This window comes from Gavialis gangeticus, unplaced genomic scaffold (genome assembly GCF_001723915.1).
Source record: "Gavialis gangeticus isolate Ggan-Ray unplaced genomic scaffold, GavGan_comp1, whole genome shotgun sequence".
NCBI lineage: Eukaryota > Metazoa > Chordata > Crocodylia > Gavialidae > Gavialis > Gavialis gangeticus.
The window spans coordinates 11358414-11382170 of NW_017729006.1; the positions used below are offsets into that span (position 1 = coordinate 11358414).

At 40.4% G+C, this 23757-nt stretch overlaps 1 protein-coding gene across 2 annotated transcripts in view; it reads right to left on the reverse strand.

The window, feature by feature from the left end:
• Positions 1–23717, reverse strand: part of TCAIM (T-cell activation inhibitor, mitochondrial) — a 40167-nt gene extending 16450 nt beyond the window's left edge. The window contains exons 1-8 of one of the 2 annotated variants that reach the window (XM_019508813.1): positions 23610–23717; positions 19504–19577; positions 14646–14781; positions 13102–13255; positions 10658–10910; positions 6036–6158; positions 3049–3146; positions 106–197 (exon numbers count right to left, since the gene is read on the reverse strand). In XM_019508813.1, coding sequence (XP_019364358.1) covers positions 106–197; positions 3049–3146; positions 6036–6158; positions 10658–10910; positions 13102–13255; positions 14646–14781; positions 19504–19532 — 885 coding nt within the window. In that variant the 5' untranslated portion in view covers positions 19533–19577; positions 23610–23717. Of the gene's footprint in view, positions 1–105; positions 198–3048; positions 3147–6035; positions 6159–10657; positions 10911–13101; positions 13256–14645; positions 14782–19503; positions 19578–20648; positions 20826–23609 lie in introns of those variants that run through there. The other variant, XM_019508812.1, reaches the window with a different exon arrangement.
• Positions 23718–23757: the final 40 nt, after the last annotated feature.

Below are 23757 nucleotides of genomic sequence, written 5' to 3' on the forward strand. Positions count from 1 at the left end.
AGCAGTTATTTAAGATTTTTTGGTTACACAAAGATGAAAACAAATTCATGTATACAGGGTGACATAAATACAAAATGATTATTCTTTACTATGAAATGTTCTTACTTTGGTCCAGTGGTGATGAACATCCATGGTCCCAAGCATTATGTGGCCTGTTGCACTCAGACCTGAACAATCTGTAAATATAACTGTGTATCCTAAAATGATGAAAAAGTTCTTTAGTCACTTTCCACAACTATTTTTTACTGCACTTCAACTATTCAAGCCTTAATTAGATTACTGCATTTCAAAACAAAAAAAATCTTTTCAGGATGACCAAAAATGAGTAATAATTTGCGTGTTAATTCTCACCATGTAAAGACCAGATCATTCTGAAAGCTCAAACTCAAGGATATTTGCCCCCAATAAAAAACATAATTTATTATTTACTCTCTCACTCTCCCTATGCTTTAGGTAGATTTGCAATTTAGCTATACAGAATTTTATTTTATAGACTTTTTTGGACAATGTCACTTTTAAACACTGCACATGGAAGATAATGTACACTGAGAGAGGATTAGTAGCTTAGAGTAAATTTATTTCATGCAAATAATAAATGGTTAATCTTGCCCAAACCACCATGCTTACCACCACTCCCCACAAGGCTCTGCATGATATATTAATAAATAGAAACACCCTAAAATTAGAGCCTTCTTTGTTCTTTCAAAAGCAAAGGACACAAATGCTGGAGGATAATAATAAAATTACTCCCTTAGGTAATTCAGTCTAAACATGGGGAAGAAATAATCAAGATTGTGTTAAGAACTGACTGGTACAAAGGTGCATACACCCGATTGCCAAATACTGGAACTGTCTGCAAGGGAAAAGCCACCATTTCCATGATTTTCTCCTTTAAAGCGGAATCAGTTTTTAAAGTTTGTTTATCCATTCTTAAAGTTTGTTCATGACCTCTTCACATATTTTTGCGACCCACTTTTGGATCACAACCCACAGGTTCAGAAATGCTGCTCTAGTGCCAACCTAGGCACTAGAGGAGACTACAATGAATGCACTTTGCTTTCCACTCCCCTTCATGGGAGGAAGAGGGGAGAGGAAATTAGAGAGTAGGAGAGGAGGTAAGCAGGGTGGGGAAAGGGAGTCTAACTTCTATTCTTACTAGACTGCCACATAGAAAGCTGAGTGTTCACTCACTATGCCTCCCTCTCTATGCACAAGTATGGAAAAATTAAATCTTTAAATGAGTTATTTTAAGTAGGTATTATCCACTTGTGGAACATTTCAAAGGCTTTTGAAATGTTTTGTTACATCTGATTATACCTTAAAACTACCACGATTCATTTAACCTGAATAAAACAGCAAATTACTGAAGATTTACTTCTGCTTACCATGGGGTAGAGCAGCCAGACAAAACCATAATAGATTTTTTTTCAACTACAGTAAGTCCGTGCCTTTTGTCTCCTTATCCCAAAGAAAAACTGGGATTTTTCCTAGAGTTCTTGTGCTAGGAACTCTGGTTCTGGTAAAAGTACTTTTGTCCAGTTTAGGCAAATCCTTAGATGCAGGGGTAGCAGTGGACATAGTCTTCCTGGACTTTCGGAAGGCCTTCAACACTGTCTCTCACCCCGTTCTCATTAAGAAACTGGGGGGCTGTGGTCTCGACACCTACACAGTCAACTGGGTCACCAACTGGCTGGAGGGCCACACCCAGAGAGTGGTAGTGGATGGGTCATTTTTGGCCTGGAGGGATGTGGGCAGTGGAGTTCCGCAGGGCTTGGTCCTCGGGCCCACAGTGTTCAACATCTTCATCAGTGACTTAGACTAGGGGGTAAAAAGCACCCTGTTCAAATTTGCTGATGACATTAAGATGTGGGGGGATGTGGGCACGCTAGAAGGGAGGAATAGGTTGTAAACGGACCTAGACAGGTTACAAGGGTGGGTGGATGAAAACAGGATGGGATTCAACACCGACAAGTGCAAAGTGATGCACCTGGGGAGGAACAACCAGCACCATACCTACAGGTTGGGAAACTCCCTTCTTGTCAGGACAGAGGCAGAAAAGGATCTTGGAGTCATTATTGATGCCAAGATGAACATGGGCTGGCAGTGCAGGGATGCGGCCAGGAAGGCCAACCGCACCTTGTCATGCATCCGCAGATACATCTCAAGCAGGTCCAAGGAGGTGATACTCCCCCTCTATGCGGCACTGGTCAGGCCGCCGCTGGAGTACTGCATCCAGTTCTGGGCACTGCACTTCAAGAGGGATGTGGACAGCATGGAGAGGGTCCAGAGGAGGGCCACTCGCATGATCGGGGGCAGCACGGCAGGCCCTATGAGGAGAGGCTACGGGACCTGAACCTGTTCAGCCTCCACAAGAGAAGGCTGAGGGGGGATCTAGTGGCTTGTTCCAAACTAGTCAGGGGGGACCAGCAGGCACTGGGGAAGTCCCTGTTCCCCGAGCACTACCAGGAGTGACCAGGAATAACAGTCACAAGCTGGCAGAGGGTAGATTTAGGCTAGATATCAGGAGGCGGTACTTCACTGTCAGGGCGGCTAGGATCTGGAACCAACTTCCAAGAGAACTGGTGCTGGCTCCTACCCTGGGGGTCTTTAAGAGGAGGCTAGATCTACACTTTGCTGGGGTCATTTGACCCCAGTACTCTTTCCTGCCATGGCAGGGGGTCGGACTAGATGATCTACTCGTGTCCCTTCCGACCTAGAAACTATGAAAGTATGCATGTGGCATTTGTCATGTTTTTTAGAGTATGGTAGCATGGAATTTGCTCTCCAAAGTTGACACAAGCAAGTTTAATGCTTCCATCCATCTATCCAGTAACTCTTGAAGTTATTTGAAAGGTAAGACATCAATTGATTCTAATGTCATTTAAAAAGGAGGAGTATTTAAAGTAACTACTTTTAAAATTGCAGTGTATCACTGATAATTTCAAGTAGCTCTGGCACTTTTTTTAGTGTGTCACAAGCGTAAAGTCTAAGATTCATGGTTGTATTATTGCACTGACATACGAAAGAGAAAAGTAACAAGAAACATACCTTTAACATTCATTAGAACTTCTGGTCTCTGGTGAGCTAAACGACTTAAACTGTGCAGCTGGCTACAACGATGAGCAATATCCCAACTTCTCTGCCATCTAAACAAAATAAAACTGAAAATATTATTTCAATCTCAGTATTATAAAGAGATTTCATTTATTTATTATTTACGTTCTTGGCATATTTGGGCACTAAAAATGCAGGTAATAATCATGAGGTTGGGATACTTAGACAGGGGGTTGGACTAGATGACCTGAAGGTCCCTTTCAGACGGATGTATTTTTCTATAATTTTATATTAAATTCACCCTTCTTCAAGAGCAATAAGTAGCAAACATCCCTGTGGGGAATGTGTAAAGCGGTCTGAGTAATATGCTATTAAACACTGTACATAAACCATTTGGCCAACTTTTTTACAATTTCTCTTGAAGCAGGTGCCAACTCTGCGATAGAGATGAAAGGGGAAAAAGCAAATACAAAAACCCTACACCTCTCCAAATATAACAATTAAACATAAAAAGTAATGGATAGAAAAAAAACATTCTGAGAAGCAATGAGCATTTTCTCTCTAAGCAAAAGGGTACTAAATACAAGTTAGTTATCTATAAAATTACTGGTTTCTCAGGTGAAGGTAAGATTAGGATTGTGACAACTGCTGCAACACTAGTTTTTATTCTGCAAAGATAATTTAATTTACAGGTGGTCCCATCAACAGGGCTACTCTCACTGTACAGTTGAAATAGGCACACTTACACATTACTGTTACTCTGTTCCACAAGGAGAAGGACTACTTCCTTCTTTGACCCTTTACTGAGATACTCAGTGCATAGTCCAATTATTTGGCCCAACTGCTAGATAGGGAATGCTCCCACGTCCCAGGCAAACCTAGGCTGGGGTCTGGGAGGACTTTAATCCCCCTTTCCTCAGCTCAGCAGTGGCTCCAAGCCCTGCAGGACCAGACTTAGAGGTGGGAGGTGTTGGCAAAGACCTGGCACAATCATCACATGTATATGCTGGAGATGAGGAACGGGAGAGGGTCACAGACAGCTTGAGCTAGTGTGACCAAAGAAATCAGAGAACTACATTTACATTATAAAGCAGCACCTGTAAAAGGTGGGAGACTGGAATATCCAAGCAAGGAATCCCTGGCTGTAAGGAGACACTCTGCCCTCAGGTTTATGTAAGACTTATGTAAGTCTCTTGTCTTTTTGGTTTATTACATTCCATTTTAAGTTAGACCAAGTTGTGAGTGCTCTCTGTGTTTTACTGAGTTGTATTTTAGAACAGGTGAAGGTTTTTGGTTGTTCTGTTGTACGTCTGAGGTTACAAAGTGCTGTGTTCAATAGATGTTTGCTTCAGAGAAAGGACTATTCTTGTTCAAGCTTTTATGAATTCAATACCACTACTTTTTCCCCCTACCCCACTCCTTAGCCTGGCAGCAACTGCTCCCCTCTTGAATGGCGTGGCGGGGGAGGGGCAGAAGCCTGGCAGGCACTGCGTCCTGCTTCCTGCTTCCGTGGTGGCCAGGGAAGGGTTTTAAACCCCCACACTCCAGCATGCTAGCCCTGGGCTGGTGCCTGGTTACACCCCACCTGCTCCAGCAGGGATGGGGTGAGAGCCTTGGAGGGCTTCTGTCTTCCCTCCACTTTGGCAGTAGCTGGCAGGCGTGCTCTAGTGCCCCTGACGTTTGGCTTGAGCCACTGCAGGCATGTGGCTGCATTTCCTGAATCAAAAGTGAATGTATGTCTATTTGCTAATTGGCTCAATCTGCGCAGCTTAGACTAACCTGCAAAGAATGAATTGATTCAGCCTCAGGCTTTTTGACTGTCTATACCTAGCCTTGGTATCAAGGGCACAAGGAGTGCCATGCCAAGATGCTTATAGCGTTATCTAGCAGAATGCAGATGTGTCTTAAATTTGTCTGATGTTATACATCAAGGCTGATTTGGCCCTTAGAATTGCAGAACTCGGGATTCTTTCACATTCTCAGACACTGCAAGATTCTTGGTCCCTACTTACTTTTAACACTATGCATATTCTAGCATTGACCTGAACAGACACATATAGCAGTTTCTCTTTCAAATATAATTACACTGCCAGTAAGAGAGATGTCTAAACTGAACTTTATTTCTTTCTAAGTTATTTTAAGGTTAAAATGTGCCAGTGTAGAGTTACAATATTTTGATAAATTGTGGAAGAAAATTACTGTATATATAAAAATATAAATTACATATGTAATTAGCTTGTTTTGGTTCCTAAATATGAACATTTTTAATAAGTTATATTATATATAATTAGCTTATTTTTGGTCATATCTAAAGTCAATGTTCAAGAAGGCTCTATAAAGTTTTAACTCAAGAAATATTCTAAATAAACTGTATAACTGCATTAAGAACAAATTTTAAAATATTATATCCTGAAGAGCTACATTTCTGTTCTCCAGTTTTAAACGAGTTGTATTTTCTGAGAAATAATTTTGGAGTAAAAAAATCAGAGAGAGTATTTTAGCAACTTTAAGACAGGCTCTATTCTGTGCTTTATGTTACCTTGTTTCCCTTATTTTGGATGGTAAGGTCACTTTTAAACATCTTCACAGGGTGTCAGTAAGTCAAAAGTTGCGCAAGATACAGAATTGAGAGAGAAGCTGTAGGTGTTTACTGCCAGGCTAATTAACTAAACTAAGCCTAAAGTCAGGAAAGTGAACTTAGCAAGCAAAGTAGCTAAGCACCTGGTTATTTTAAGCAATACCCAGGTCCTGCCTTGTAAGACTACGACTAATAGAGTAAAACGTAAATGCAATTTTTAAATCCTTTAGAACTGTTCTGAAAAAAAAATAGAGAAATACCACTTTTTTAAGTACACATAACAAAGATATTGTGATGGAATAAGTTCATGGTACTACTTTTTTAATGTAATCATGTGGTTTTACCAAACTGCAAAAAATGCTTGTTTGGACCACATGAATTTAGGTCTCCTGTATTGCATTACCTGATATCAGAGAGCTGCAGTTGATGACAGAGTTCACTTTTTAAACGCTCTAGTTCTTTTCTACGTGGCAAGCTGTTCTTCAGCTTCTTTACTGCACTTTCTTCATTATTCTCTAGCCAGGAACTGGAAAATGAGAACAATATACAGATGCACAATGCCATTTTTCTCATGTAGGTTGCACAATAAGTTGCAAACATTATTGTTAACAGTAAGAGCTATTTCAAGGTACCAGGGAAGGTGAGATTTATTTAAAAATAGGCTATTTTTAATGTTACATTTATGCTGTGGTATAAATAGGTAGCTACAGATCCCTGAACAAACAAAGTCTCCAAAAGCTCTAGGTTTGTAAGCTTTTTAAAAAGCAGGATCTAAGAGATCTCATGGATAAAAGATTGTTTTAATTTTTTTTGTGTCTCTTGATGGCAGTCAAAGTCTAATATGATGTACTGGGGCAGTATGAGTTTGAGCATTATGAGAAAGTGAAGATACACTGGACCATGAGTCAGTTTCAACAAACTTCACTCGTATTTGCTAATCACCAAGTTTCAAAATAATACAGCAACCCTTATACAAGGTATCCAGCTGCCTGCTTTCATGAGTTGGAAAGTAAGCAAGGGGTCCTAACCCACCAGACCTACACCACTGGAGGCAATACCAACTCAGTCTTGAGGCATAACAGGTATCAAATCTGGCTTACTGGAAACTGAAACCTTATATGACTTTTGTGGCTAGATTCTCCAAAACTTACAAGGAGGAACTCATTCTGGAGCCTAGGGGTTCACAATGACTTCTGATCATCTCACAACATTCAAATCTTTGACTTCACTGAGACCACAGCACTTATACTTATTTGTGCAAAATGGTGAATGTGGTCATAGGCTATTTTTAAAAGCTGCAGGGACTCAGGCTAAAACGAGAAAAAGCAGAGGGAATACAAGCCACAGTTGACAATATCCAGAAAAATATGCTAGAAGGCATTCTATTGCTGCCCCAAGGCTAACATGTAGTGAAGAGACGCTTTGTTCAGTAAGTCTTAAGAGCATTGAAGATTGACTTCCACTGAGGTGAATCAACAAAGCTCAGTGAAATTCCAAATCAAGCAACAGGAAAGTGACTAACGTACCTAAATTTCTCTCTGTCCCTGACATGTTAAAAGTAAAGACGCAATAGGATCTGATACAGGTTCCCTACAATCGTGCTTTCTGCCATGCTACACAGCACATGAGAAACAAGCAGCGCATGTAATATTGGTTAGCACTTAAAAAAAAAAAACCTAAACAAAACCCTCAATCTATAGTTATGAGAGATTTTCACAGAACCATTCAACTAAATATTTCTGAGTGATATTTACTTAAATAAGACTATCCCATTTAGATGACCCCACAATAATTAGATTCTATATATGGAAAAAATTTGTATAATTTGCCAGGTACAGAATCTAATTATTGGAGGTCTGCCTTGAATTTGTCCCCCTTCCACTGCTACAGCAAGTAAATTAAATTTGGGGTGTCAGGTGGCCCCTTTTCCTTCTGTCCCCCAAATTCATTCACCTGCAGGCCTGGCCCTTCCCTTCCCGTCTTTCCCTGAGCGCATGGAAGCGAGGGGTAAATTTGAAAAAACTGACCTTGAAATAAACGTAGCTGTAGTAATTTGCATATAGTACCTACCCATAGATTTCATCCATCCAGAATTGATGCATTCTACCTTTTTTGCAATTGCTGCAAATTTTAGCACAGGTAGTCCATAAACACACTTTTAAGCAGCACTTCGGTATGTACTTTATATAGAACAAACTGTGGCAGAATACCATCCTTGTCTCTCTCCAAAACTCTGCTACCTGACAATTTAGTTACCACGGTCACTCCTCTGCCCCATCTCTTCATGTGACCCTGAGCTGGATACATTCCTGAGGGAGGGGGGAAACCTGTTCCCTCTACTTATATGACTGGCATCACATACCTGGGTGAGGGGCTTGTTCTAAGCAATGCCAACCTGACTGGGAGGGGGCTAGAGAATCTGCTAGTCTACCTGGCGATCAGTGATGCATTTCAAATTGGTTGGCTGACAGCCAACAGGTGCTGGCCTCCATTGGACCAGGTAAATGAGGTCATAAGGTCTATGTAAGTTAAGGACTGCCCAGGAGGAGGGGCAGTAGCCATGATGAAAACTCAGAAAGAGAAAAGCTGGACCATCTAAAACTTGCTCTCTCTCTTGAAACTCATGATCAGTGAACTGCCTGCCTCCAGAGGAAATCTCCACCTGCCTCTGGATAATACTCGTAAGCTACCTGGGATCTAACTAGATATATGGCTTTCAGTAACTCAGATGCGTGATCAAAGGATTCCCACAGCCACCTTGTTTGTTCTATGGGATTTCTCTGATATTGCTGTACCCTATTTCAAACCTACACCTTTTGTAGGCAATGAAGTTCTCCTTTGTATCTAGCATGGGAGACTTATTGGGAGAGGAGCTAGATTATGTCTTGGGGTCCCCTTAGTTTGGCTAAGGGAGACCACTATTTGTGCTTCAGACTGACGGAAGCACCCCAAGTTCTTGAAGTGGGTCGAGTACCCTGCGTTTCCCAGGGGGCACAGAGCCAGAATCAGCCCAGACCCTGGGTGATGGCAGTGTTACCTCTAGGCTAGTAGGTGTGCTCCAGGAAGGGGGTTGGCCAGACGTGAGGCACCCCCAGGGAGGCACTTGGAGTCTGGAAGGTGGCTGGGCACAGTGAGGGGGGTAGCTCAGCGCAGGTGAGGCACAGGGCAACCTGATCCACCTTCATCTCATGGAACGTGGGGCCACACTAATTATGTACAACAGGCTGAGAGAGGGGGTCATAGAGGAATTCTAGGTGAACTGTTTTTGGTCCTGTTTGGTGATGTTTGCCAGACACTCAAGGCTGCTGAAGAAACAGAAATGACTGGAAATGGGCAATAAAGGTACTGTGCTCAGCTATGGAAGTGGAAATGAAGTTGAAATGTATGCAAGAGGGTAGCTCACCATGACTTGAAAAAAAGAGTCAGTACTGAGAGTGACTGCACTCAATGGACACTACTATATATCTTTATTCAGACAGGCTGGACTAAACTATCCTTCTAGTAGGCTTCTATCAGCACGTTTGCCTATAGGCCACGTACTCCATAGTCAGTTTATATTACTGACCACATGCTGCTTTTAGCTGCGGATCAAAGATAGACAATGTATTTAAAGTGGTTTCCTTGTATGCAAAGGTAAGACCAGAGGCTTTTCCTCCCCAGTCAGCATGCTGGAAAAAAGCCTTGTTGTGTAGTTGAGTTAATAGATTATTTTTCACAATATTTAAATTAGTGATCCAAATCTTCATTATAAACAACCAAATGACTACTGGTTCTTATTTTTACAAGATAAATGATAACAAAGGAAATATATCAAAATAAGAATGGTCAAATTATTTGAAGAATAGTGAATATTCAAATATTCAATACTCAATATTGAAAATAACTATGATAACATGGTCAAAAACAACTCATTTGTAAAAATAGTGTACAGTTCCATACAGAATACAATGTTCAGTTATGCTTTCAGTAGCAAACTACTGCTGTATGCAGGCCACGTTATTGTAGAACGAAAGGTGCTCTCTGCCCCAGATCTTACAATCTAATTAGTTCTGCACTGAACACAAGTAGCACACACTTCACATGGTTATATCAAAGGACTAAACTTGAAAAAGTATAATGATCTTTGTATTTTAATTCTAGTGATTTAAAAACCTCAGGATCACCACACTCAGAAAAGGGTGTGTGCATTTATAAGACATTTAAGAGTACTAACCTGTTTTCAGTACTTCTTGGAAAAAACAAGACAAAGAATGCCTTTCATATATGTTTATTACATTCTACCCCCACCTCCCTATATTTTTTTACTCTTACACATCTTATAAATGCACACATCCTGGAAGTGAGCTTTTTTATGCGCCCTACACTATAGTGAAAAATTGACAGTTTGGATTGTACAGATTCAAATTTATAATTGTGTGATCCAAAATGTAATTAAGTGAATTACAACAATTGAAAACTTTTGCTCCCCCTGTTGAGTTAGTAGTGGTATTCCATAGCAAACAAGCCATCCAACTATGACCTCTCACTATGGCCTGTTTCTTTACCTACTGGCACCTTGGTATTTCAGTAGCTCATTTGAGTGCCCTTTTATTACCATATTTTATTACATACACTGTTTCCCCCCGAAAAAAACAGCTGCTAGAAATTGAAGTGTGCATTATATGCAAGGAAATACAGCAACATCAGTTTCTGTTGCATAATCTTTGGCTGAGTGAAAGCAAAAGTGAAGTAAGAAAGCAATCCACAGAGAGCAAAACAATGAGCAGGCTCAGGTTCTTAGCTGCTGGTACTCTGTTACTTGACACAAGTAAAGACCTTTTGCTCATTCTGCCTTTCAAAAATAAGATGTGCATCTTATTCCAGGGTGGTAATGTATGCAAGAAAATACAGCATACTGATGTACCATACAGAACCATACTATGGATGATAAAATATAGAACAATTTATCAGGAATTTTTACATCTCTGTTTTTCTGACGTTTTACCATGATAAATGTTAATTAAATAAATAAAAATCTTTACATACATTAGGGTAGTTTCCATTTTCTGGGCTTGCTCCAATTCTTCCTCAGGATCCTTGAATCCAGTAAATGAATAATAAGTCTTGTCCCATTTGATTGGCCTGTAGAATGTCCCTTTTGTTTCCTTGTGGGGTTGAGAGTCCACACTAGCATTCAGACTCTGAACATGTTCAGTAGATAAGCTGCAGGAGTTGAGAATATCTAATACTGTGCTTAGCAGGTCCTTGGTGTGCAAAGTAAAACTGACTGCTCGAAATCCTATGAAATGTAATCCCCAAAACAATTAGATAACTTAATTGCATATAAAGCTTTCGTTCTTAACTTACAAAACTAAAGCAAACCACACATGTATAATGATACATTTCACAGTAAAATTATGTATAAAGTTTATTACACAAGTATAGCAGACTAAACTGGTTTCATGAGAGAAGACACCAGAATATAGTTTAACCTAAGAATGTCAAACTCATCTGGTCCCACTGGCTAGATGAGTGGTACAGGGCTGGTCTATGGGCTCGATGAATTCCATGGAGCTGGCTCCACAGACCATCCCCCTCATGTTGGAATACAAGGGCCTGAGGCACCTGTTCTAGAATACATGGTGCATAGCCAGGATGCACAATGCATACAGTACTTGCTCCAGCTAGTCCAGGACAGACCAGCCAGGGTGGGTGCCATGTGCAGCGACGGTCCTGGACCAGCCTGAGCAGGTACTGTATGCAGCACTTGTCTTGGACTGAGTGAAGCAGGCACCTAATGCAGACTGGCTCGTAGAGTGGCTGGAGCAGGCACTGCATGCAGTACATATTTGGGGCCCTGTGTGTGGGGCCAGTCTGGTGATGCATGCTGCGTGCCCCAGAAGCAGGATGATGGGGCTCCGCTGGCTATACCTTTGATGCTCTGCTTTAATATTTACAACTGAGTTGAAAACTACTTGGCTTAACTGTGCTTTATCTACAATTGCTGCAAAAAAGAAAAGCCACAAAACACTTGTTGCCTTGTGGCAGTTTTGTCTGAAAGACCTTCTGTACCAAAAAGCATTTTGCACAGAATGAATCAGAGGCTTAAGAGCACTCTGCACTCTTAAGAGTATAATTTTTTAGACACTTCATAATTCTTCCCATGTATGTGGGGAGGCTAAGGCTACATCCGTACTACAAACTTACCACACTGCGTAGAAGTACCCTCAAAACACACTGCACTACTCTGGACAGGCTGCCTCCTAAACTAGAAGCAGCGTGGTCTCATTTGCATGGTCAGTTTAATTAGCTTTGGCATAAACAATCTGGCACTATCACTCAGTAGTGTTGAATAGTCTACCCCAAAAGCTGTGTGGAGATGGCCGCGCCACTTCCACAGGCTTGATGGTGCTGACATCAGTAAATTTCCTGTGTATAGACAGAGCCTCCATGACTTGTCTGAGGTCATGAAACAAGTCAATGGCAGAATCGGAAGAAATACTACAGGCACCCCAGTTCACAGTCACCCTACTCCAACTACTAACACGACAAAACTCTAGTATTCTTAGAAATAACTGATTCAAGAAAACCCCTATTCTCTCTCAGCAGATTAATGAGTTTTGTCTTGTAAATTTTATTCATGCAAGAATTTTTTTAACTAGTAAGAAGCATAACATGAAGTAAAACAAATACAGTTTAACATTTCATTAGAGACAAAATTGTAAAAAAGAAAAAATATCACATTTACAAATAGTCCAAAATTGACAACGAATCATCTTCTCTTCTCAATCTATTAATGCTTCGGGCATGCTGCAACTTCTACTTAAAAATGTTCTGCTGCTGTCCTAGGACAATCAGTTCTCCTATAACATGTGTCTATTCTATATAGTACACCTTGAACACATAACAAGGAAATTACTGAACTATTGCTCAGTTACAGAGATGAAGAATGGAATTAAAAACATTGTGACTGAGCAAATATTTCAAGGTGCATTTTGACTTTGTTTTAAGATTACTGGAAACCAACTCCTAGTTGCATTTAACCCAATTTTCTCGCTCATAGAAAATGCGCAGTAACTTGGGGTGCCTTCTAAGGCCTCATCCAATGCCAACTGACAATGGACAGAGTTTATTAGAGACAGCCCTGTAAAAGTGCGAAAAATGTTACAGCACATAGCTGCGGGAAGGTCTTTCAGCATTTATCATATTTACTTGATTCCAAGATGAATTTCCCTCACCCCTTCAATAGCTTTCCCTGCCACTTGCTCCCTTTAACTGCTTTTCCATAATGGGTGGGGTGGGGAGGGAGGAGAGAGGGGGTGAATTTAATATGGCCCTCCAATAATTAGATTCCAGACAGAAAATTATAACAAATTTATAATTTTTCATGTGTAGAATCTTATCATTGGGGAAATCACCTTAATTCAAAATCATCTTAGATTCAGGCCATTTAGCAAGAAAAGTTACCAAAAAAAAAAAAAAAAAGTCACCTGAAGGACTGAGGGATTCTTGGACACTAGAAGAATTGTGCTCTCTCTCTCTCACGTAAAATGTGAGACGAGTTGGTGTAAAAGGTTTATATCCTGGTTTCTGTATATTCTCTAAATAACCATTTAGCCTCTTCAGAGAGTTTTCATTGATTTCCTGTAACAAAGAAAAAAGTTAAGAACTGTTGTAAATACTGACTTTTGTTGGCTTATTTCATATTAACTTCCTTTTAAAACAAATATGCAGAGTATTAGTTTCACAAAAGCTTCTGATCATAAGCTCACCTTTCTAATTCCTCCAAAAGAATCATAAAAAATTGTCTCAACCTATACGTGGGGTTGACCTGTAATAAGATCCTTGAAATTTCTGACTTTTGTACTTGCATTATTCTTGTGCATGCAATAAACATACCAAGTCAGAATTTGTTTCAGCGTGGTTTTTATTTTAGTATTTTTAGTGCATTTAACCCCTTGGTTCCTTTCCTTGGTTATCTGATTCTTCTGTGGGGGGGAGTAGGGGAATCTCACAAGAGCAACAGCAGTTCAAGGTCTTTACTTGTAGTTACCTACTTAAAGTCAGGGAGAAAACCTGTTTTCCTCAAAGTTCAACCTCCAAAAGCAGGGTTGACTTTTAATCAGAACAACATGCTATAGTTATGAAAAATTTTGGTATTTCAATATAATCAAAAAAGAAACATTTCCATGGCAACAAAACACAATGCATTTCTGATAGGCAATAATTACACACACACACACACACACACACCCACACACACACACACACACACACCCACACACACACACACACACACACCCACACACACACACACACACACACCCACACACACACACACACACACACCCACACACACACACACACACACACCCACACACACACACACACACACACCCACACACACACACACACACACACCCACACACACACACACACACACACCCACACACACACACACACACACACCCACACACACACACACACACACACCCACACACACACACACACACACACCCACACACACACACACACACACACACACACACACACTCGTTGCCTACCAGAAATGCACCAATTGTCTTCACTGAATAAACAGTGAAAATATGTATGTGATAAATTAAAGTATGCAACAATGCTTTGCATTATACACTTCAGCTTCCAAAACAGCTAAAGAACAGAGGTTGATCAAAAGTGTAAAAAAAGTCATTATTTGTCCAGTGACGCCAATCTGGAAGCCTGTCAAAAATAGTAGGAACACAAAATTTAAAATTAATGCAAGACTCCTGATTGTTAAAGGAAGTGATGCATAACACAGGGCTGATTAGAGAGTTTCAGGATAAACTGTGTATAAATTAAATTGAATAAGTGACTGAAGAAAGAATCTGAAGTATGCTATTTTAATACAATTATTACTTTTCTGCTTTCCAGCATCAATCACGTTAAAATGTTATTCCTGACAGTGTAAAAACTACAATATGCCCATATAAACCACATACAAGAAAAAACGCTTCTAAAAAATTAACATTTTTACCCTCTCTCTAGGATGCTGGCCAAAGAAATCTGGATGCACAGCAAAATAGAAAGGTCTGAGAGCATTGATGGCATCAGCCCCTGACAAAGCTCTTGCTTGAAGAATCCACTGCAGCAATATTTTCTCCAGACACAACCTAACAAAGTAACAGAAGTTTTATGCATTAAGTAATCCACCAAATGACAAAGCTGTGATATACATTACATAAAACAAATATAACTAGAATGGTGTAAACACTCTCAATATAAAATCTATATCACATTAAAAAGATGCAACAGAAGCCTGAACACTGGATTTTCATCCCCTGGGATCTACAAAATCCCATTTAAACAGAATGAGGTTATAGTGTTTCAGAGATGCTGGCTACTAATGGCTCTGATTAGAACCATTTAAACAGTGGGATAACAGTCTCTCTCTCTCTCTTCTTAAAATATGCTCAGATGTAAAGCTCCCACAAATTCCTGTGATTAAATACTAGCAACTGAATTAAATTGGACATATCTGCCTCTGGTGTTTGAACTGTTCTTTCTGAAAGGCAATGTCCATCAACAGTTTCAAATCTCCAGGCTGAAAACAGGGTACTTGTAAAGCACTTTGATATTCATGGATGAAGAATATGATAACAAAAAAAGCATTATTGCTGGTTTAAAAAAAAAAAAAATCATACTTCAGCTAAGACAAACCACCCATGTTTTCTTCCAAGAGCTGTATGCCCCTGCCTGTTTTTTAAACCTAAGCAAACTTAGTGTGCTTTGGAAATCAGAGTATTTCCTAAAGATAAAAATGATGTAAGCAGACAGACCAGAGTAAAAGATTAAAAAAAAGTTATCTGAAATTGAGGAAAGGAAGGATGAAAGAAAGCAGTGGAAGAAAGGAAATGTTAATTGGGACCTGCTTTTGGTAATAGGTGGATTGTTTAAAGTCAGATATGAGTGGAGGGAGCTTTTGGATGAAGAAATCCTAGCTCAATTAAACACCAGTGTGAAGGAACAAACTTCAATTAGGTAAAGTTAAAGGAGAATTTTCAAGACTAAGAGGGCAAGAAGTAGGCCAATGGAAGGAAGAATGGAGAGAGTAAGAGCTGAAACATCAGAATCATAATTTTTAACTGATGTAAAAAGAAACTAGTTGCAACAGCAGGTAACAATGTTTAGTTTCCCAACCTAAAAAGTCATAAGACCATATCACACTGATCTCTCCAGAAGACTGTCAGGAAGGGGAGTAGAAGTAGGGACAAGTTCTGGCAACATTTGGGAACTGGGAGAAAGCAGATTTGCATAACAGAAAAGACACACAGGAGGAAAAAGCACATTCTGGATAAAGAATCACTAAATTTTCTAACCATGGTTCAAAGTTTGCTATCTGAGTTAGTGTATTAAGTATCAAGGCTAGCAGACATAAAAACAAAGTTGTGGAATAAGTGATAATTTTGTAATACCATTTCTTCTTTTGAATTGATTTCATAATGTTCTAATTAATTTAGCACTGCAAATCACTGTCTCTTTGATCAACATTCACAATTGGTTTAAACCTAAGAAGCAGAGTACAGGTTTGTAAATCAGTACCATATTGTTTTAACTTTATATATACTCTCATTAAACTGCACTTCAAAATACCGGACACAGGTACAGAATAGCCAGAAGCTAACTGAACTAAGACATGTAAATACATAAAGAATAAGAACAAAGTTGCATACTTCACATAAAAGTGATGATTATATAAAAACTAATTAAGAAGATACCATGATAAAATTATATTCAGGCGATTTCTTTGGGTGAAGAATTTTACTGAGGAATAGATGGCACATTAATTTTTTTGTCTGCCATTACTATAATGGCAGAAGTCGCCTAACAGATTATTTTTGGCCTGGGTTGTTAAATTTTCATGACAATTTTGCAAGGCAAGTAAAAGGAAGATCAATCAACATTTACTGCACATGCAAAATGCCTTTGCAAATGAATACTGTGGTAAATCTCAGTTAATTCAAATTCGTATAAAAGGGGAAAGGGCTAGTAAAGCCAACCATAAATCAAAAACACAATTCCCCACAAACTCTTTTACAAGCTGAGACATCTGCAAATGTGCATATTATCAAAAAATTAAATAAGGGGAAAAAAACAGCACAATATAGAGCTAGCTACCCAGTTCAGTATTCAGGAAACATATCTTTTTTTTTTCCTTAATGATTTTGCGAAGAGAAGTGTCAGATTAAAATTATATTGTTCATATACTCATAATAGTTAGAACCTCCAAACACTGCACCATTTGGCAGATTCAGTCATGTAATTGAACTTCTATCCACCAGTATTAAAATTCTGATTGTATTGTCCAATCTCAGAGCTTAATATGCACTTTTAATTTTATTTTCAACAACTTCTTAAAAATGAGGGTTAAAAGTTCTTAGGTTGAGATAATGACCCTTACCTTATCTTCTTGTCTGTATTTCTATTCCTTTAGTTAGAAATGTAACAGCAACTGAGGCTGACATTCACCCATCCTTTACTAAAACAAAAATGAATTAGCAGGGCTTGAAAAAAAAATCCATTTGCCCACGACAAGCAGAAAGCTTTCCTTGACAAAGGAAGGTGGGCTGTGCTATAAACAGAAGTCACTTTTTTGCCACCATAAAATTTTTTATAATGGCACAAAGTCCAAGCAAACACATCCATGCTCTTTGTCAGACCACAAATGTCCAAAATTGTGGCCATGACAAGGGGTAAACATTTTTGCTGCTTTTTTGCTGCATTCCTCTGTTCGCCTTACAGCGGAAGAGTATGAGCAACCCAGAGCTGCTTACAGGCTCCAGCTGCCCTGGGCAGGTGGCTCCTGGCCCTTCAGGGGCCCAATCCGCCGTGCCCTAGAGATTACCCTGTAGGAATCTGCAGAGATGCACCCCAAGTTAGGGCATGGCAATGGGATAGGAGTGCCCGGGGAATCCTCTGCTGGGGTTCCTCCATTTGCAGTCATCCCACAGGATCAGACCCCTGAAGTCCCAGGAGGAGCAGGGGGCCCATCCTGTGGGACAACAGGCAACATCTGGGGAGCCCAGTGAACCAGATGAGCTATGCCAGGATACATCTGTACACAGCTGATCCTGCTCCAGAGATGATGTCTGTTATAACCTATGCCATCAATTTCTTTGAGGAATGTATACTTCTCATTTATAACAAATGACTAAACTCCAGGTCCTTCTGGTTTTAAAAACCAACAGTAAAAATGAGAAACAAGTCCAGATCAAAGAAACGTTGTTTTGTATTGACAGACATCTTGATCACCTCTTATGCATGTTGTTTTGTGAAGCAGCAGACCAAAACTATCAAGTCTGGTCAGCTTAATTGCTGCTACCCAGGACATCACAGTAAGGAAAGGGTGAAGGACTACATTGATTTCATGCTATAACTCTTGTTGCTAGTATTATCTCTGAACTATGGGAAGGCTCTGGAGTTATCCATGAGGCAAAATACTGAGGCTAATTCCATTTGCTTGGAGGAAACAAAGAAGGGAATCAGACTGTAATATGATGGAGTCTTTAATATATGCTTTATTAAGTTCTGTATCAGAACTCAGACATAGGGACACAAAGTACTAAGACTCCAAAAACTGAAAAATAAAAAATCCTTCCTGCTACACACTTCCTTTGCTGAAAGGAAGCAGGTGGAAGCCAAAAGGAGAGAAAACGTTTTGCTTCCAGTAACCAGAAATCACATTTAATCAGATACCCACCAGCTGGAAACCTATGAGACCTTAAAAGATAACCTACAATGAAATTCCACATCAGCACTATACTCCTTCCTAACTGGTGAGTGCAGCAAGGAGCTTATGCAAACTGCTCTTTACTGCTCCCTGTTCCCATCTATCACACTTATTTCTGGGAAATATGCAAGTTTTTCCAATAAAGCTGACTGCCTACTTTGGAACATGGTAATAACTTCTGTCCACTAGCTTAATGAGTAAACATGAATTATAGGGCCATCTTCAGTTGTTTTGTTTCCTATCAAAGTAATAATCTCATGATTGCAAGATGCAGGCTCGGGATTCTAGCCAAAAATCTATTCTGAACTAGATCAAAAAGAGAACACTCGCAGGCCAAAATTAGCTGGCATGACAGAAGGATAAACACATAAAAGTGAAAGGCAGACCTGAGACTGGAACAAAGGAACAAAATAAAGACAGAACTATAATGAATTTAGGAAAGAAAAATTTTAAGAAGGTGTCTTGTTCAAGGAGAAATTGTTTGTTCCAGGAATTGGACTCAGATCAAGGAAGATAAGGAGACGGGGGATTCATAACCAAAAACAAGGTCATTACTGCTCAGTGAAGGACAGTCTGAGCATTGTGAAAGATATTATGAAATACAATCTCTATGACAAGATATTATGCAATAGGGTTGAAGGACAGACTAGTTTACTGATTCCTGAAAGAAGGGGTATACTACTACTATGAAATTTAACATTTTCTTGTGGGTTGGAAAACTGTTAAAAACAGGTCACTTTATTCTTGCTATATTTGCTCTTTCTGAAGTGCTGGCTTTTAGTTCAGTAACATTTAATTATTTTCTTTTAGCTTAGGCATGCTGCTTTCTTCCACACAACAAACCGTTGTGTCAACAAACAAATTGTCAAAACTTTGTTTTGTTTCCCTTGTGTCCACTACTCTCTTACCCACTGCACAATTGCAAGTTCTTTTAGAACCCTTAATTGCAATTATAATTGTGTGAAATGTCCTATAACCTACTGGCTGAGCCAAAAAAAAAAATAAATGGTAGTATTAAATACAAAAGCAATCATCATCATTATACAAACTCAAGTCACAAACAGGCATTTTTTTAACACTGGATTTATCTGGCAAATGACCTTACCTCCTCACAGTTCTCAAATGGCCAAACATCTCAATGCTTATGCTCAAGTCAACTTTCAGACATCCACTGACTCACTTAAAGAAACATACAAAAGAATGATATTTAATGACAATGTATTCCCTTTTTAATTCTTTATGGAAGAGATTCCCTAATTGTGGTCTGCAAGGCCTGGTAACCGATTCACTGATTGCACCAGACCCATTATCTCTCTTCAAATAAAAGTCTGATAAGGACAGATGGAGTCTCCAAGAAACTGAGGGATGACAACAACCCATTACTCCAAAATGTTTGGAAACCATGATTTTGTGTCCTTATAGAAACTAGCTTTCAATTTAAGATTAACTAACAATAAAAATAAACAAGAAATCCACAACAAAAGATATGGCTTCATACAAAGAAAAAACTGTAAATACAAATAGTTTTAGAAGTTAGTAGTTAATTAATTTGATAATGTATCCTCTCTATAAATCCAGTTTATACATAAAAAAAATCCTATTCTTCAAATTTTCCTCCTGATGTTTATAGTGGTCCTTTCAGCAAGACAGAAACTGACTGTACAAGGGGAAGAATAAAACTGACTGTAAAAAACACAGTACTAACAAATTCAGAAAATAAACAAAGAGATACAGCAAAAATGTTTTTCAACACAAACTTCCAACAGGTCTAGTAATACTAGATGTTAGAGTTAAGAGTAGGATCAAAAATTTTAGATGAAGTTTTCAAATTGATTTTGTCCCTTTAAAAACATGTGGCACCCACAAAACTAGCATCAGAAAATACTTATACAATGCAACTCCTTGCCACAGGGATATAATTGAAATCAGGAGTTTAAGAGAACTGAAAAAAAATGATGCTGGCCATTTGTACACAGATGATAAGAATACCCATAGTTATTGCAGTAACTACTAAATAAATCAACCAACTGCAAAAAAGGGAAAAAAACCCTAAACAAACAAACACCAAACCCAAGAGTTCAAAAGAAATATCAACAAGTCATAAATCAGGGAAGAAGCTAACATTTAATTATTGGAGCTTTAGAAGGAAGAGTCTGATCCAGTTCTCTGAAAACTATTTATTGCAGTAGGTCTTCTAACTTCTTCTAAAACAGGAAATATTAAACATATGTCCTGTAGAGCTCCTCTTACCTGATCTGCCTGACTACTGGTGGGCCACTAGGAAGCATGGCTGCGGGAAGGAAGAGGAAACAGTGACCTGTTGCAGAATCCAGGCCCTCAGGCTCTGGTAGACAAGGTGACTGGTAGCAGGAGAGTAAGCAAAGGCTGACACAGGCCCAGTAACCCTCTTGTTGTGTCACCTGTTGCTACTGCCACAGTCCTATCTCCCTGGCCTTGTGCTTTGAGTCAGAGCTGGAGCTGTGGCTGCATGCTTAGGGTTGCAACCAGAGATGCTGCTGAATGCTCAGGGTCTTCTTTGTGCCCAGGATGGGTCCAGCCCTCAAAGAATTTGAAACCTCTACTCCAAAATATCTGGCATTGGCTGCTGTCAGAGAAAGGTCACTAGACTAGATGGATCCCTAGCTCTTCCTTTGCGGCAATCACCAAGCATTCAAATATTGGACAAAATGAAAAGTCAGTAAAAATAAACGATTTTCTTAACCTTTATATCACAGACACTTTATAAAGGGCAAGTAAAGCAGACTTAAGAGGATACAGGGACTACAACAGTCCCAATATAAAATTACTGCTTTTGCAGTTCCTATTTTTTAGCTAACAGAATATCAAGAGGACCCATTCTTCCTTTGTGCCTTAGCAGTCATCTTAACTGTAAGACTAAGTGAAACTTTTCAAGAAGTTATGTAATACGCAGTTTGATTTGGTTGTTAAATTACGCTTAGAGGGATTTGTGTTGGCAATGGAAACCCCCCAGTAGTCTTACTAACCAACAATGACACTTTACACAAATGTTATAAGATAATATATCATTTATATTTATTTTTATTATTATGATTATTATTTTTTACACAGAGTTAATGGATCATTGAAAAGAACAACATATTTGGAATTACTTCATCTGAACTCTACTTAACAGAAGTATTGTATTGAAGCCAAAAACAATTTTACTTGTGTTCCACTTCTGATGCTAAGACCTTGGAGAACAAAACATCATTGTGTATGTTATTATTATTAAATAACCAAGTGAATATTTGGCTTCATGTAGTTACTAAGTCTTGGTTTTCAACTTCTGAGACCAAAAGACATATAAATAAAATCAGTAAAGTAAAAATAAACAAACTGTTAATGGAAGTTTTTAAACAATTGGGCCTTTTTCAAGCAGAGTAACAAATCAGATTACATAAGGCCTACCTAACACTGTGTTCCTGTTCTCAGTTTCCCACATTTAACTGAACTTGCCTGGGCCGGTGAGCTCCCTGGGAAGCCTGCTGAACCATACAGCTGAACATTCTAGGTTACGCCCATCTCAGTACAAATGACGTGTGCCACGAACGTGCAAAAAAATGGAAATGTTAAACTATACAAAAATTCCCTCTTATGCAGGTAGTGCATGAGCAATGTTGTAGCAAGGATGGTTCAGAAATTATGACAGGGGAAGGAGAAACTGTCTCAAGTTGCAGCAAAGGAGGTTTAGGTTAGATATTAATAAGGACTCTCCCCCTGGAGGGTAGTGGAACAGGCTACTGAGAGGTGGTGGAATCTCCATCCTTGGAGGTTTTTAAGACCCAGCTAGACAAAGCCTTGGCTGGGATGATCTCATTGGGGATGGTCCTGCTTTAAGCAGGGCGTTGGACTAGATGTGATCTCCTGAGGTCCCTCCCAACCCACATTTTCTGATTCTCTGATTTCTTAGGGTGCTATCTTTTATTGCACCACCTCTGTAGTTGAGAGAAAGACAAGCTTTCAGATGCAAGATGTTTTTCTTCAGGTCCAAACATGAGCTAAACATAGCATACTATTGTTTTCAAAACACAGAGTAAATGGATTATTGAGAAAGCATACCCATACCTGGACTGACTTAGTCTGAACCCTACTGAACAGGTGTGTTTTACTAAAGCCAAGCACAATTTTTCTTGTATTTCACATGTGGTGCTGAGCCTAGCTCGCCACAATCAGACCTAAGAGAACAAATGTCTTGCATTCTCAAGCTCGCCTAAACTCTCTCCCAACTACAGAGATGGCCCAATAAAAGACAGTGCCCTAGGAAAGCCTTGCCTCTGCTGTCATTTCTGGACCATCCTGCCTACAATGTTGCTCCAGCGCTATCTGCGTTAAAAGGAAATGTTTGCATGTTTTAACACTGCAGGCAGCATGGAACCAGTCCTGGTGAGTCAAGGAAGACAGCAACGCGGCAGCTTTTCCAAAGGCGACTTTGTCCGAGGCCCCCAATACATGTTATTGCTGTGGTCCTGGCTGCCCTTCTTCCTGCACCTTTTTGTTATTTATTCCCCAGCTGTGGCCCCTCCAAGCCCCGGGACCCTCCTGATCAGCTTCCTCTGAGCCCTGGCCATGCTGGTCAGCTGCAAGGCTGGGAAAGAGGCTCTGGTCAGGAGAACGTAGGCGAGCATGGGGCTGTCTGCCTGTTGCTCCTCCGCTTAGGTCTCTGCGCAGTTTTACCTGTTGGTCAGCATCCACAGGCTCCCTCCCCTCCTTCAGGAGGCAGCGGTTGCTGTCGGTCTGCTCTGCTCTGTGCCCTCTTTTGGTCCCTCAGGAATCCAGGACCTCACCCCCCTTCCTGTTTCCTTTTTATTTGCCCCAAAAAATCAGCTGGGGAGTCCCCAAGGGCCTCCCTTATCAAGGGAGATTTCCAGGAGGGGCTTAGGGCACATCCAACCGGCGGGCCCTACATTGTGCAGCCAAAGCACGCAGTAAAGGGAGACCGGTCCCCACCGTCCCCCGGGAAACGCTCCACGCAGCTATAGCGGGGCCGCGCAGGCAGCCAGGTGCGCACTTATGCGGGACACCGCGCCAGAGCCTCCTACGCCCAGCGCAGCAGCAACGCCCGAGGAGCCCAAGCCCGAGCCCCAGCGCCTGCCCAGCGGCGCAGAAAACGAGGCTTCCCCCGCCCAGCGACACCTCGCCCACTGACTCGCTCACTACAGCGCTTCCCCCACCCCCGCGCACCGCTCTTACCGGACGGCCCACTCCGCAGGGCCCCCCGCCCCGCCCCGCCCCGCCCCGCGGCAGGGGGCGGGGCCAACGGCTGCAGCACCCCCAGGCGCCCAGGCCCCACCCAGCCCGCGACGACGGGCGGTAGGGAAAAGGGTGTCGGGGGGGGGGG